General features: G+C 40.4%; 1 protein-coding gene across 2 annotated transcripts in view; it reads left to right on the top strand.

Annotated features, from left to right (window-relative positions):
- SERAC1 (serine active site containing 1) overlaps positions 1-16834 on the top strand; it is a 305705-nt gene that overhangs the window by 173051 nt on the left and 115820 nt on the right. For both annotated transcript variants that reach the window (XM_075203404.1, XM_075203405.1), the window contains one exon: positions 11735-11848. In XM_075203404.1, coding sequence (XP_075059505.1) covers positions 11735-11848 — 114 coding nt within the window. The remainder of the gene's footprint in view (positions 1-11734; positions 11849-16834) is intronic.

The following is a 16834-nucleotide window of genomic DNA, read 5'->3' as shown; positions in this document are numbered from 1 at the left end:
CAGGCAAGCTCATGAGGGTCTTTATCGGGTTGGCCAAAGTTGTTAATTAATTGATCCAAAGTGGAAATTAAGCCTCTAGTAGTCAGGGAACAGCGACATAGAGATTCTAATGGAGAACAATGAACCGAGGGGGGGACAAGTTTAGGGAACGACAAGGGTGCCTAAGTTGAAGATATTGATAAAAGATTTTTTGGGGCAAATGAAATCTTCACTGTAAGTCTGCAAAAGTAGGAAAAACCCTAGCTGGGGCCAGATCCCACATGAAGAGCAAATTATGCGCAGACCAGTAGTAAAACATTTTATGATCTAACCCTGGCTCAAAGTTTCTATTATTCCAAAGTGGAACAAGAAGTGGATAATTAGATTGCAACTTGTAGAATCTGGTTACTTGATCCCATAGTGAGACAGAAAAACGAGCAGTAGGGAGCTGAGCTAAATGTCCTATGTTGGGATGGTATCCAGAGTAAGGAATATAGAGAATATAATTGCAATATGTCTGCCTCAATCTGCGTCCACACTCTATAATGAGGGAGTGAGTGCCATAGGATACATTGTGACATATGTGTAGCTCTATAATACTTTATTATATTTGGGAGGCCCAGTCCTCCAGAGGTTTGATGTTTAGAGAGTATTCGCATACCCACTCTAGGCTTACGCCCTGCCCATACAAATTTATATACCATTTGCTGAAGGTGCTGGAGAACATGTAAGGGAACCTGAATTGGGAGCGTTTGCCACAGATAAAGTAATCTAGGTAAAACATTCATTTTGACTGAAGCCATCCTGCCAATCCAGGAAATATGAAATTTATTCCATTGAGTTAGGTCGCCTCGAATTGCATTAGTCTAGGGAAATTAGCTGCGTATAGAGAGGAGTAATTCTTGGTTATATATATTCCCAAATATTTGATCTTATTGTGCTGCCACCGAAAATTATAAGTGGTTTTAAGAGGTTGAGTGATATGCTGAGGGATATTAAGATCTAAAATTTCGGACTTGTCTGCATTAATTTTGTAGTTCGATAAGGAACTATAGAGCGATATTTCCTCAAAAAGTTTAGGCAGTGATGCATGCGGGCTAGTTAATGTAAGTATAACATCATCAGCGTATAGAGCTATCTTATTATCTCGAGAACTCGTGGGAATACCCATGATTCCCGTATTGTTTCTAATTCTAGCTGCTAAGGGCTCCATAATGAGGGCAAAGAGTAAGGGTGAAAGGGGGCAGCCCTGGCGGGTGCCATTACTTATTCTAAAGGGTGTGGATGTGAGACCGTTTGCTAAAACTGAAGCTGTGGGGTTATAATACAGCGCCGAGATCCCCTTGCAAAAGGAACCTTGGATCCCCATACTTCCTAAAGTCTGCTGAATAAATGGCCAAGCCACTCTATCAAAAGCTTTCTCAGCATCCAGAGCGACCACCAAGGCAGGGAGAGACGTACTATTAGCTATGTAGATTAAGTCTATTATCCTTCTTGTGTTATCTAAGGCTTGCTTTCCTGGAACAAATCCGACTTGGTCCCGGTGGACCAATGAAGGGAGAACAGCCCCTAATCTATTTGCTAGGATTTTAGCAAAAAGTTTTAGATCCACATTAAGCAGGGAGATGGGTCTATAGTTACACACTTCTGTCGGGTCTCTATCTGGTTTGGGTATTACGACGATCCCCGCACCAGTGGTTGCTCTATCAAATTCGCCCCCTTCAAGTACTGAGCTAAATAATCCTGAAAGCATGAGGACCAGCTGGCAAACAAATTTTTCGTAATATATAGAAGAAAATCCATCCGAACCCGGGGCTGACTGACGTTTCAGTGCTTTAATGGCCTCAGTAATTTCTTCAGGGGTAAGCTCTGCATTAAGAGTTGCCAATTGACTTCTACTGAGTTTAGGTAACTGGCAGGAGCGGAGGTAGCTCTTAATATTTGTCTTGAGCTGGACTGGATCCTCTATTGTTGGACTCAAATTGTATAGAGAAGCGTAATAATCCCTAAACCATTGCGAAATCTTTTGAGGGTCAAAAAGAGGGCAACCCGTAGAATCTTTTACTGATATTATTCTGTTGCGCTTACGGCGAGCCCGGAGTTTGCGCGCCAATATAGGATCCGCTTTGTCGCCTTTTTGATAGTATTTTTGTTGTACCCACAGAAGAGTTTTAGCTGCCTGTTTTGGTAGTTTTTGATTTAGCTGCCCCCTAAGAGAAAGACGTTTTAAATATAGTTTCTTTTTAGGGTTTATTTGATGGCGAGATGTAACTTGCTGTATCTGTTGCTCAAGTTCGCGTATGCACTCTTTTTCTTTCTGCCTCTGCTGTGCTGCCATTCTGATAAGAACACCCCTTATAGTAGCCTTATGGGCTTCCAGAGTATAGGTTGTGATATCTCCGGGGTCGCATTTTGTGAGACATAATCAGTAATAGCCTGAGATATCTAACTGATGTTCTCTTCCCTAAGAAGTAATGACTCATCAAGACGCCATTTAGGACGTGATTGCGAGAGCCGTGGTAAAAGCAAAGATAGCTCAACTGCCTTATGGTCTGACCAGGACAGCGGGAAGACCCGGACATCTCGCAATTTCTGGGTTGTCCGATGATCAACAAAGAAATAATCTATCCTTGAATACAAATCATGAGGGGCCGAATAATGAGTGTATTCTCTGGAAGAAGGGTATAGAACTCGCAAGGCATCATACAAATTGGATTGCTTCAATTGGTCATTCAGCCTGCTAGACTCCTTAGAGTGTCCTAAGGAGATATGAGTGTGAGTGGATCTATCTAGTATTGGGTCCAGGATAGTATTAAGGTCCCCTCCCACGATAGTCATACCATCTGCATGAGAGGCTAGTTGCTGAAAGAAATTTGCATAAAAAGCTCCCTGTTGCACGTTTAGGGCATATACTGTGGCTAAAGTTATAGGATTCTGATTTAAAGTACCCTTCAGAATAACATATCTACCAAGAGGGTCAGATATATATGACTCAACAGTCAGTGGAACTCTACTGTGTATCAGTATAGCAGTACCTCTGCGTTTTGCATTTGCAGAGGAATAAAATGCATGTGGATAAGATTTAGAGGCCAATGAGGGATGGGGATCTCTGAAATGCGTTTCTTGTAAGAAAATCAGGTCTGGGTTTTTCCTCTTAAAATATTGTAAAGCCATTGTACGCTTATTCGGTGAATTAAGGCCGTTGACGTTTAGAGAGATTATTTTAAGACTCATGGGGGATACTGATGTAGGAGAAGCTCTATTTTAACAATGAGAATAAGACCTTTATTTAAGCCTAGTAGCTGGATGCGGGGAAGGGAAGACACATAAGGAAAAAGGGGATGGGAATGTGTGACGGTCCTGATCTCGAGACGAGTTCCAGGACCTAGATGAAAAAGATGTGGCGGGTTGCATGACACCATCTCTTTGGTAGTGGAAGGATTGGTGGTGGTAGTGGTACTTCATAAGAAATGTAGTAGACAACTAACAATGTCTGCGCATAGCGCACTTTTAAGGCACATGGGTGCGGGTGAGATAAACATGTGTGAGGAGGATCTCACAGGTAATTATCTAAACAAAGAGATATAAGTAGCACAACATAAACATCAAATAAAAGATATCAGAGCAGTTCAAACATATAACCATATCAACATTATAAACAAGAACTGTAAACATATTCTATATATACTATATATAGACTCCGGCGAAAAACCGGAGTAAGTACTAATATATAAATTAAGACTCCATGTTTATTTTTAGCTCAACCGGGTTAGAATTGGTTAAAGCCCTTTAAGGAGAAGGGGTAGGGAGGAAATAGGGGGGGAATGGGGGAAGGGAAGGAAGGGGAAAAGAGGGGGAAGAGGGTTTATAACCAAGAATCACGCTTTCTGCCAAGATGGAGCCGGAGCCAAAGTTTTCTGTTGCGAAGGAGATGCTGAAGTGGAAGGATCAGAGTCTTGGATAAGGTGAAGATGCCTAAGCAAGTCAAGACCCTGTTCCGGGGTTCTCACCGAGTGGTTCCGACCATCCTTTGAGACAATTAGCTGGAATGGGAAGCCCCACTTGTACTTTATCGAGTGGTTGCGTAGAACTTTTGTGACATTAATAAGGTCTCTACGCTTTTTCAAAGTAGATGGAGCCAAGTCCTGATACAACTGTAGGTGCGATCCAGAGTAGGAGATCGATTGTACATTTCTAGCTGATGCCATTATTCGCTCTTTAGTTTTGAAGTAGTGGAAACATATAATTATGTCTCTAGGAGGTTGATCTGAATTTGGCTTCGGGCGATCTAAATTAAATAATTCTTTTGATAGATCAGGTATCATCTGAAGGAATAGGCATTCTAAGTAGTCAGGCAATGCTTCTGCAGAAATGGACTCTGGGACATTTTTTATCCGGATGTTGTTACGCCTGTTGCGATTCTCTAGATCTTCCAGTTGGTCCTTAAAAGTGGTGAATTCCGCTCGCAGGTCCGCTATCTCCGTGTCTGTTGTTTGTTGGTGCTTGGAGACTACATCCAGCTGATTTTCAACAACATCAGTACGAGATCCAAGTTTTGATATTTCCGATCGAAGCTCTGAGACAATTGCTCTCATTTCTGACTGAATTGTTTTTGTGACTATGGCAATCACATCCTTGGGGGGTAAGTGGATTTTTAGGTGATGAATTGTCTTCTGATTCCGATCCTGTATCAGCTGCTTCAGGCAGTGCTTTAGATCGGCCACCGGCCTTTTCAAGAGCTTTTATAATGGTTTGTTTAGGAGTGCTACTTATTTTTTTATTTTTGTGAGACATATTAGCGAAAAAGGAGCACCTACTATTGACCCTGAATTAACTTAGAGACCAAGGTCTGCAACAATCAGATGTATAGAACAGTGCGCAGTTTCCCAATCTGCATAGAATCATATACCACACTTTGCTTCAGGACATCATAAATATGCAGTGCATCCCGCACCCACTAAAGTTAAAGTCAAGGAAACATTTCTTTACAACTTACAGTTGAGAGTGACAGAGGATCTCCGTTCGTGATATATAATCTAGATATCTTGATGACGCCAATGTTAGCTACTATTGTTGCTGTAGAAGGAGCAATCCGCACCGCCGCCAAATCAGGGATCTTGTTGCAGAATGTGGATCTTACGTGCCTTAACCCTCTTCCAGCTGGGTAAAACAGAGACAGACTGAGCTCACCCCTGACACGGTGAGGTCGACTTGGTAGAAATCTTTTGTGTGGCAGGTGCCAGGTCAGAGGGTTAGAAAATCCTTATATGCAATTTAGAGATATAAGTATCTGCACTTTCTTTGTTTCACCACTGGGTGGCAATGTATACCCACAAATGAGCGGTGAGGAGTACAGACGCAGCTACTCCTGCAGGAAGAGAAGCCACACTGGTGGAAGGGGGACTTCCGGTTGGGAATCCTCAGACGGTTCTGCTGTCAGACCACTTAATATACGCCTTTTCAAGTGTTTTATACGGAGCTCAGCAATAACTGGACCGATCGAAATGCCGACCAGGCCACGCCCCCCGCTGTTATTGTTCTTAGGATTGTGATTGTACTCACGACTCTGCAGGTTTTTACTGTGCTGCGTGGTCTTTGCCTTCAGTGACCCCTGCTTTATATTGTGCTCTGTGGGCTGTATGGGGCGGATATTTCTCTCCGCCTATCACGTCTGTCACGCCCCCCTGGGTCTCCCAGCTAACACTGCTCCAGCTGACACTGATCCCAGCAGACACCGCTCCAGCTGCCCAGCCGGAAACGAAGCTGACAATGGCGTCTGCGACTTCCGGTCCCGATTACACGGATCCACAGGGGATATACACAAGCGGCCTCTCTTCCGCCCAGCCACTTCGGTGAGTGACTAAACTTTGTGGGTTGCTTCTCCTGCCGCCACGCTAAGTTTTAATTGCGCCTCCTCTCTGCGCTTCGGGAAGCTGTGCCTTACCGACGGGGCAGGACCGAGCCACCACCTCCAATCTCCCGATCGGTCATTGGGGTTAGATAGTTTTAACCGGCGTGCAGGGTCACTCAGTCTCGCTCTTCAGCCTGCGGCTGAGCGTCACACCCGGGGTCAAGGGGTCCAAGAAAGGGGTCTATTTCAACAGTGCAGATGGTCACTGATCTCTTTGATCTCCGAAACCTGTTGTAGCAGCAATATAGTACCCGTTTTGCTGTTTTATAGGGGGAGATCTGAGGAGCCCTTGTGGAACACGTCCTCACTAGATGGCTGCCAAGCCACGCCCCCGATATGGATCTAATTTATGGATCTATTATATTTAGTTATTTTGAAGTCACAAAGTAAGATTATTCCTTTAATTTTTTTCTATTTTTGTAACTGTTCTTCTTACTGTTTTGTCAATGAGAAAATAACATGTATATTTTAACTTTTTTTTTTCAAAGAACGTGTGATGAAAACTTTTTCCCAGAATGTTCAGTCTCTAAATACATGATTGCACCCTACTTTCTCTTTTTCTGTCCAGATATGTATATCATCATCATCATCACCATTAATTATATAGCGCCACAAATTCCGCAGCACTGTACAGAGCTTACAATCTAAAGTTCCTAACACACAAACACCCTAAGGATAATTTTGTCAGCAGCCAATTAACCACCAGTATGTTTTTGGAGTGTGGGAGGAAACTCACAGAAACACAGAGAGAACATACAAACTCCACACAGAAAAGGCCCTAGTCAAAAATCAAACTTATGACCCCAGCGCTGTGATGCGCAAATGGGAAGTGCATGGATGTGCGCATGGACTGAGATTGCAAAATTTTGTATCTTTTGATGGAAAGAAATGGATGGATGAAGAGGTTCAAAGCTAAATGCCTCAAATTGCACCCACATGTGAGATTTATTTTTGGAGAAAAAGATATTGTTCTAGATAGCACTGTCGATTTCACTGTCCATAAGTAGGTTTATCAGTTAACTTCTAAATAGATGACAACATACTCCAGAGGAGGAGCTTTACAAGAAAATATTACACATAATAAAAAAGGTGTAATGTTAAATCCATTTGTGCAGTTCAGTTATAGTTGTGCAGGGGTCAGAGGATGGCTGTCTGTGTTGAGAAGGGGGTCAGAATATTTGTGTATTGCATACCAAAAATTATAAATAAAGTGTTTAAAAAAAACAAACAAAAGCTGAATAATCTGAAATTAAAAGTTGAAAATCTTAATGCAATTTGAACTCCACCCTAGAGGACTGCCTTGAGTATATGCCACTCTATCCAATAGATAATAATTTTTTTTTATTTGTTTATTGAGTTTTTTAGGGATACAAAAAATAAAAATAAATGAAGGGGTGTACAGAGTCCAATCTGGACCCATGGTTTTCTGATAATCAATATATTTGTATATAAATATCATTTAAGTATTAGTCACAAATAAACATATATATAAGTCATAAACAGTATAGTAAAGATGAGAAATGAGGTCCTGGGTGAGGGTCCTAAGCGGTGAGAAGTAAAAGTAGGTAATTGAAGGAGAGGAGGGAGGAGGACAGTCGGCTGTTAGTAGAAGATAGTGGGGGATGGAAACTGGAAAGTGTATGAAGGAGTTAGGAGTGTGGCTTATTCTATAGGTCTGTTGTGAAATAGGAGGTCAAGGCGTTCCAGGTGGAGGAGAACTGGAGGAGATGGTTATCATCATCATCATCATTATCACCATTTATTTATATAGCGCCACTGATTCCGTAGCGCTGTACAGAGAACTCATTCACATCAGTCCCTGCCCCATTGGAGCTTACAGTCTAAATTACTTAACATACACACACAGACAGAGAGAGGGAGTCTCTAGGGTCAATTTTGATAGCAGCCAATTAACCTACCAGTATGTTTTTGGCGTGTGGGAGGAAACCGGAGCACCCAGAGGAAACCCATGCAAAAACAGGGAGAACATACAGACTCCACACTGTGAGGCAGAAGTGATAACCACTTTGCCACCGTGCTGCCCATGGTTATGAATAATACTGGTGATATGTTTCATTTTATGTGTTTGCCAGATTTTCAGAAAAAGTTTTTGAATAGTGGGTGTGTCTGTCTTATTCCAATTAAGGGCCATTAGGCATCTCAGTATCAGTGACTGTCTGGGAGAAGGTAATAGTAAATATTGTCAGGGAGTCGTATGTATTTTTTTTTCCGATCAGATGTCGTACCTCCTTCCAAAAATGTAGATGACTTTTAGTCTTGTGGGTACCAGGTGCCATCTGAATAGGAGTTTGTACACGTTTTCTTTTAGTTGTGTACAAATGGAGCTAAGAACCTCCCCATGTCCTCCTCCCATCTTAGCTCATGTCTCTCTTTAGTAGGTTGACTATGTTTAATAAAGAGTGAATAGAATGTTGAAATTAAGCCACTGGAGGGGGACCTACCAAGACAAAAGGATTCGAGTACGGAAAGGGAATGAAGGTTTTTTCAGTTTATATTGTCGTGATAAAAATGGTGAATCGGTAGATATTGGTAAAAAGCTGATGTTTGTATCCCAAAGCGATCTCGGAGAGTAGAGAACTCTGGGAAAAGGGTAGAAGGGACTATGTCATAAAATAATTTAATGTTATGAGATGTCCATTCTTTAAACTTATTGGGATCCAGTCTTGGAATAAATTCTGGGTTTTTCCAACGAGGGGTCATGCGAGATGGGTCAGATATCTGATCGAAAGTTCGAGTACAAAGGTTCTATTTTGATAGAGTGAAACATAGTGTTGGAGGGAGTAGTAAAGATGTGGGTCAGTGTTTAGGGTGGAATCAGAATAAAGAGTAGGGGAATGCATGTGGATTAGATGACCCTCTATGTCTACCCACAACTTTGTATGTGAGTTAATTTCACCTGTGTGAGGTGAGCGGCTAGATATTATTTATGGAGACAGGGAAGGCCTAGGCCTCCGTTTCTTGAATATCTGTACAGAACTTTTAGGAGGTCTCTTGGATTCCCAAACAAATTTAGTAAAATTGCTTTGTAGATCTTTGTGAACTGTGGTGGGAAGTCTAATTGGAATGGTTTGGAAAAGGTAGAGGAGTCTGGGGAGCAGGTTAATTTTTACTGCGGCTATTGTACCAATCCAAGAAATATTTTGAGAAGCCCATGAACGTAAATCTTTTTTAAGGTCATCTATTAATGGGGGAAGTTTGCTTGGTATAGTCGGTCATAGTGTTTAGTAAGATAAATTCCAAGGTATTTTTGGGGTTTCCAGTGGAATTAATGGCTGACTTTTAGGGTTTGTAGAAGGGGCGGAGGGATGTTGAGAGGAAGAGCCTCTGTTTTTTCAGGTTAACTTTAAAATTTGAAAGTTTTTAATATTCGGCAATCAATTCCAAGGCTAACGGAATTGCGTTTTGGGGGTTGGTCAGTGTAAGTAGGATGTCATCAGCATAGAGGGCCAATTTATAGTTATTGGGTCCCACCTTAATACCTGTTAAATTTGGGTGGTTGTGAATGGTGGCTGATAGCGGTTCCATTGTAAGTGTAAATAAAAGAGGGGGTAGGGGGCACCCCTGTCTGGTGCCATTATTTATATGAAGAGAGGGTGATATGCAACCGTTTGCGAGGATAGACGCCGTGGGGTTATTAAAAGGGCTAAAATACCTTTAAGTAATGGGCCAGTGAAGCCCATCTCTGAAAGGATATGACGCATGAAGTTACACAATCAGATGCTGATTCGTTATTTTATATAGGACTTTTCTATCTTACTTCTCGCACTTTGCTGATATTACTGTAGATCAGTAGTTGTATCTCACTTCATGTTTCCAAAGATGAGAACAGAACAGGTTTATATATTTATTTTTAGATTTGCTACAGTCATTATTGAACATGAAAACAGAAAATACATTCTTTTCTCCCACTAGTAGGTACATATCAAGTTTAGAGTGGAACATCCCTAAGATCTTTTTGAATAATAAAATACATTTGATTACTTTTTCCCAAATTAATTTGGTGATTGAAACTAAATAAAAAAAATGTATTTCTATTGGTCTATGTCCGTCACCTGAGCCTGCGTGATATATATGGGACAAAGAGCTAATCAAAAACACCTGGTCCATTTAAAAAAATACTAAACTCTCCCTGGATATCTCACTCACAATCAAGCCACCACCAACATTTGGATGGTGACAAACTTACTCAGGAAGCCTTCAGTGCACCTTGCTTTAAATGAACTAATCTTTTGCAACTTAGTCAGAGTTATCATAAACTAAATGATCTCCCTTACCCAGAATTATCATAAACCAAGTGATCTGCTCTGTTTCAGCTATGTACCATTCTTATACCAAGCTAAGACTGATAAAATACAAAACCAATTGATAAATAATGACATACAAAGGTTTTGTACAATAGTTTCTTACAAAATAAAAAGGATTAAACAGCAGAAAAACGGTACACTCAGGAATGATCAAATATCAGTTTGTTGGGAGGTCATGAATTCACTGGACCACTTCTCAATATGAAATTGACTCTGAACAGAGAACAATTCTTTTAACTTTGCAGGATATTTTAAGTATGCTTCAGGTGCCCACACACCCCTTCCACTGTGATGTCAGTACCAAAATGTCTGTGTGAATGTAAATTAAATTTTGCAATCTTCTTTTCAAAACACATTTCTAGTCAGGGATTCTTGGCCTAACATCTTAGCAGAATGTCCTACAAAGATGATATTACCTCCACACAACAGATAATAAGTTTCCCCTTAATTTAGTTTTGGCCATGAAACCTGTAATTATGATATTTAAGAAATATGACAGCTTCCTATGTCCTTATTGTCATGCCTGAGGATCTGTCTGTGCCCAGACTGGGTTGTGTCTTTGTAGCTAGCTGATTAGACTAGCAGAGGAGACCAGGAAGGTACCATATTTCTGGACTGGACTGGAACTGGAGAGCTGGAACCAGAATGTTGGACAGGACTGGAGCTAGAATGATCCACATAATTGAGCTGGAACAATAGAAATGACTGCAGACTGCTGGGAACCAGGTTGGCGTTTGAAGATTCAATGTTGCACTGGCAATGGTTAATGGCTCCAGGAAGTCCTTTAATACTAACTGTTGATTGGAGACTGTGATCAGCTGGAATGAAGCAGCACTCTGACTGGCTGAAAGTGGTCAGGTGGCTAAATCCATGATGACAGTGCCCGTGTACTGGTTTTGGAGGAATCTGCAGTGGAGACAGACTGGGCAACAACCTGCAGTGAGATCTGAGACCAACAGAGCCTACGCACCGCAGGGACAGCGTAGAAAGACAGTGAAGGGGTAAGTAACAGGACCTGAGGTCCTGATACTTATTTTCCTTTATTCAAACAGCTCAGCGGCTCAACCTCCTGTCACCCAGTTGAGATGACCTGAGATATCACAAATCCACAAAAAAATGTGAGGGGTTTGTTGTTGGATATTAATGCTGGACATTGATAAAAGCTTAAAGAGAGATCCCAGGAAGATTTAGCTTTTACGACGTGTTCCATAAATTGGTGTAGGACAATTTAGTCTGCAGCTAAGAACACACAGTTGGATGTCTCTATGCGTAAATACATCATGAATTGAACAAGAATTTAGAGACAAAGATTACAGTGTAATTTAGTCATCCCCTCTAAGGGCTAAAGCCATGGTAGGCCATAGAGTTGCTGTGATCCACACCAATCTCATATTGTGAATTAAATATCAAACATCTATTTGTGACTCGTAAGTAGCTTGCCTTTGACAGTCTAACAAAAATGGATTAAATGTCATTGTTATAAATTTAATTGTACCATTTTGTAATAATCTTGTTTCAGAGAGGATTGTGGTGTTTTGGTGGAAATGGACTACCATATGCTGAAAGTCTCAGTTCTGTTCCTTCAGAGAAACAAGAGGTGTTCAGCTTACAGGCTTTACTGAAGCATTCTAAGGTAATGTTTGCCTTTCCACTAAACAAACTTTCATAATTATGCTGCTTGTTTGGTTTCTGGTGTTATGTTTGGCTACAGAGTAAACATCAGACAATGCTACACATGTAAGCTATTTTTACACAAAAGCACCCAAAATAATACAAGGGCACTTCAGACATTAGCCACAGCAACTAGAACACAGGGCCACGGCCTAAACAAAGGTTGCAGTTCTAATTGTTGCACTTTTCCAATAAAATAACTATACATTAAAAAATGATATATGTTAGTATATTCCACAAATGTTTTAGACCTACAGATTATGCTTGCTAGGGAATAAAGGCATCAGACTTTACACATCACAGATGCCTGTAGTAACCGTTAAAAGTATAAATTTAGCAAATGTAAATGTATTAATTTTGACGTTTTCCCTTTAAACATAATTGGTTTGGATAAACAATGAGGTTGAGTATCTCAGGTTGGTTGGAACGTGCCTCATCATACTGTTTTAACTCCACCCACTCATTTTTAATATTATTGAGCTGCAGCATGGTTAGAGATGAACAGCGTGATCAGCATGCCTTGTGATTACCCCTATATTATGCCATTTAACCAATCCAGTCGTTTCAACAAATCAGTTGTTTAACCAATTCAGCCTGTTAAGAAGCCAAGAAAGATTGCATGTTAGTGTAATAAATAGTATTATAAATTTCAACAGAACATTAAGACTTTTTTTGTAATATTTCTTCTAGGCCTTCAGCTCTTTATCTCTATACCACTTTTCTTGGAAAACTAATAAGCTTCTTTGGATTTCAGCATAATCGCTATGCGGAAGATACCCACATTTATCTATTCTTTTTTGATCTCTCATCATCTGTGTTGGCCTGGGTTACCAACTGTCTTTTTGTCATTTCTTCTTGGATGTTCTCTCCCCAACTCAAACTCAATCTTTCAAAAACAGAGCTAACTCTCTGCCTAGGTGTGATCCTTGACTCAGTACTATGCTTTATTCCCCATATCCAATCTATATCTAAATCCTGTTACATACATCTAAAAAGCATTTCCAAAATACACACATATCTCACTCAGTATACTGGTAAAACTTTAATGCATTCACTCATCATCTCCCGCATTGACTATTGCCATACCATCCTTACTTGTCTTCCCCAAATCAGACTCTCACCTCTACAATATATTTTGCATGCAGCAGCTAGATTGATTTTCCTTTCAAATCTTTCTTCCACTGCTGGTCTGCTCTGTCAGTCTGTACATTGGTGTCCTGTTTTTTTTACCAAAGACGATATAAAATACTTCTAACATACAAGACAATTAACACAACTGCTCCAACTTAAATCTCTTCACTTGTCTCAAATTTTTTTTCCAATATCTGCTTCTCTCATCCACATTCATTAACTACTACTATTCTTGGCTACAGGACATTTTTTTCTGGCTGCACCCACTTTGTGGAATCAGTGCCGTAACTAGAAATTTTAGTGCCCTGGGTGAGACAGGGCACCGGTGCCCCCCATCGAAGTGGGAGTGACATTTGCCAAGTGGGTGTGGCCAACCTAATGTGGGGGTGGGGTTAGCACTTTACTGAAAGAATTCTGTTACACATATTTGCAAATGCATGATATATATATCTATATACATATAGCTATCTCTCTATCATATATATATATATATATATATATATATATATATATATATATATATATATATATATGTGAGGATACCACCCTTAGATGGGATGGAAGTTACCCTCTGTGGGATTCAACTCACTCGGGTAGACCAGGATATATCCAAAATAAGACTTTATTACGACAGCACAACACCACAAGACGTTCACAAGTTACAGGGTAAATGGTAGCACGTATCCTCCAGCAGCCTCCTGCAGTCAGCACTCCAAAGTCATAATCTCTGTCCCTTTCAGGGTCTTATCCTCCCGCAATATTACCACTACCGTTTAGCAAAACAGTTATGGTGTCTCCTAGCCTGGGTTACTAGCTCACACCAACCCTGTCCTGGTAGGGTTCCCTCCAGCGGCACCACAGTGCCTGGCCCAGAGTCCTTTTCACTCATGTCTTCTACACCAGGATCCTCCAAACTAGCCTCGCTCTACTGGCATTCTCCTCCCCTATATTATTTTCTCTGTACCCAGGAAGTAGGGTCAAATGTCTCAAAACTCCCCTTTACAGAAGGGGCCTCCCAGTCAACAATTTAGCTGCTAGACATACTGTCCCTGTTACCTTGATTAGACAATAGAATGGCTTGACTCAATTAGCTGTTTTGGCTGGATACACTACACATGGGGTTACAATAGTACATCAAGGAATGACACTGCACGCTTACATGGAACAATAAGACTTTTGACACATGATATCAGCAGGGTTACACAATATAAGTCTGTGATACCTGTTGATACAATTACATTTATATTGACACATATTGATACATTTCCCCATGCTATTTCAACCAATATATTACTGTGGAGGCACATTACATATGAGTAGAAGTTCTAACCTCATTACCTCTCAGGTTATCTGTTGACCTAGCTAATTAACATGGGCTGCCAGCTAGTTAACTCAGACATTGTTCTGATTACAAACCTCATCTCAGCTGCACCCCATACAATACACATTTGAGACAAATGGTAATTACATTAGCTAGCACAAGCAAAATGACTGCTGTTGTTCTGATATTTTCACACAGTATGGCAATATTGTTTCTATTTATACTACATTCAATATCACAGGTAATAGTATGGGCAAAATGTATCCAATAACATGAAATAATAATACACATAATACACCAATGCTCTGGTGTATATACTTAGACTGGGCCAAGGATTAAAAAGTACAATAAACCGTGAGAAACGGTTGATGATTACATAGTTCTCAGTCCAGTAGCACCCCGTTTCCTCACAATATATATATATATATATATATATATATATATATATATATATATATATATATATATATATATACACACACACACACACACAGTGGTGGGTTTCAAATAAATAAACAAACGGTTAATTTAACAGCTGCTAAGACAACATAAGACAATATTTTGAGGCAAAAACAGAGAAGAAATAAGCCTGCGCTCAGTATATCCCATATTATAAAATGAAATACAAACAACTCTCAGAAATCACTATTTTTAAACTACTTACTACCTAGTTCTTGCTCTGATGCTCCTCTCCTATTTCAATTCTTCTCTGGCCTCTGTTAACGATATTGAAAAAGTACCAAGTATTTACAGATGATCTTAAGGCACAATCTCACTTTTTTAATGAGCCAATTGAAATGTGCACATTAAACTAGCATGAAATTTGCTCAAAACAGCACATGTTTTGGGTCTTTCAAAACCACCATTCATTGTATGCTATATAATAAAAACCACAGGTTTAACTCTCTGTCTGCCTGTGTTACCCAGTATTGTTTTATTACTGTGTTTGTTCCCTATTTTAATGCACTACGGAATTTACTGGCGCCATATAAATAAATGTTGCTTATGATGATGAGGTTAATAAACAATGTGGTTTTGTGCTTAAAAACTGCATCCAATTTATGGCGGTTTTGAAACTACTGTACATTCACAGCTGCTGCTTTATTAATACTCTCTGGGGCAGATTCAATTAGCCGCGATGTTTGAAGGAACATTGAGGCTGCACATTTTTACAGTTTATAAGGTAAAAAGCAACACTCACTTTTGCTCAGGTCTCTGTGGGGTGCGAGTAAAAGTGAGCGGATATTTCACTAAAAAAATTGCTGTGTAGTGTGTTATGAGCGTTTTGTCGCTATCCAATAACGATTGTCGAATCTCGATTTGTGTTTCCAACGCACAAAGATTTATTCTCAAAAAGTAGCAGAATATATTCAAGCGAAATATTAGTAAGTACAGCCGTTACTTATCGCAGGCGCTCTGGATCCAGTGTAGAGTCATTCAGTCCTGAAGTCTGTGGTCTAGGTGACTGAACACTAAATGAGGAGCTGCTGCTTATATGCAAACAGAGATACAGTAAAACAATGCAAAGGTGTGGCTTGCTTCTATTGGTCCAGGCATCAGGAGGGTCCAGGGGGTTGCAGATCATAGGCTAGTTTAAGCTCAGGAATCCAAAGGAGGGGGTCATCTCTCCAGGGGATGGGTTCTGATCTTCCCACCAAGATTTCTAATCATAATAGTCCATAATTCCTTAACATTAATAACTTGCGTATGCACTCTGCAATCCCTTCGCAGAGTGAACCGGACAGTCGCAAATGTGAAGGGAATTAGTATGATACCACACATGACATGATTCCTTCAACGTGTACCATATGTTTTACTGATATGCATATAACTTATAATATTACACATAAATACTACTATATTTCGACATAAATGACTATGTGTTGCAACTACCATTAATGTGTACTATTTTACAAGTGTGCGTGTTTGTGCGAATGTATGTAAAAGACTAAATACTGTTGTTGCCACGTGTTGCAGCTGCGTACGCCCTTCCACGCCGTAGCGCGCCCTTTCATGCCGTAGCGCGCCGTACGCATCTTTTCAAACAAAGACAACCAAGTTTGCTCGATTTTAATTGAAATTACAAGTGTCTCGCGCCTCTTCCAGGACACTATGCAGCAATTTTTTTACAATTGAATCTGCCCCTCTGAGTGTCTGTTTGGAGTTGGTCTGCTGACATAGAATGAATCCTATTTGGATTTATATGACTGGAAATAAATATGAAGGTGGAAACCTAGAATAACAGGCATCTGGCTAGTGATACAAATCACTATATCACTATATATTGTCTGTGCGTACGATCTGATATTCTAGGTCTCCAAAATTAAACTCTGCTAAGAGCATAAGGGTACTCTGATGCTCCCTTTCTCTATGGTCAGAGTGTCGCACAGCAGATTAGAGGCCTGCAGACGACCTGGAAGGTAAGTAAGGTAAGGGTGTCCTTCCCTAGAAACTCTTTGGATCCCTTTGAAATGTTGCTACTAGGTCCACACATTT

Source organism: Mixophyes fleayi, chromosome 3, assembly GCF_038048845.1.
Source record: "Mixophyes fleayi isolate aMixFle1 chromosome 3, aMixFle1.hap1, whole genome shotgun sequence".
Taxonomy (NCBI): Eukaryota; Metazoa; Chordata; class Amphibia; order Anura; family Limnodynastidae; genus Mixophyes; species Mixophyes fleayi.
This window is presented reverse-complemented; position numbering and strand designations above follow the sequence as displayed.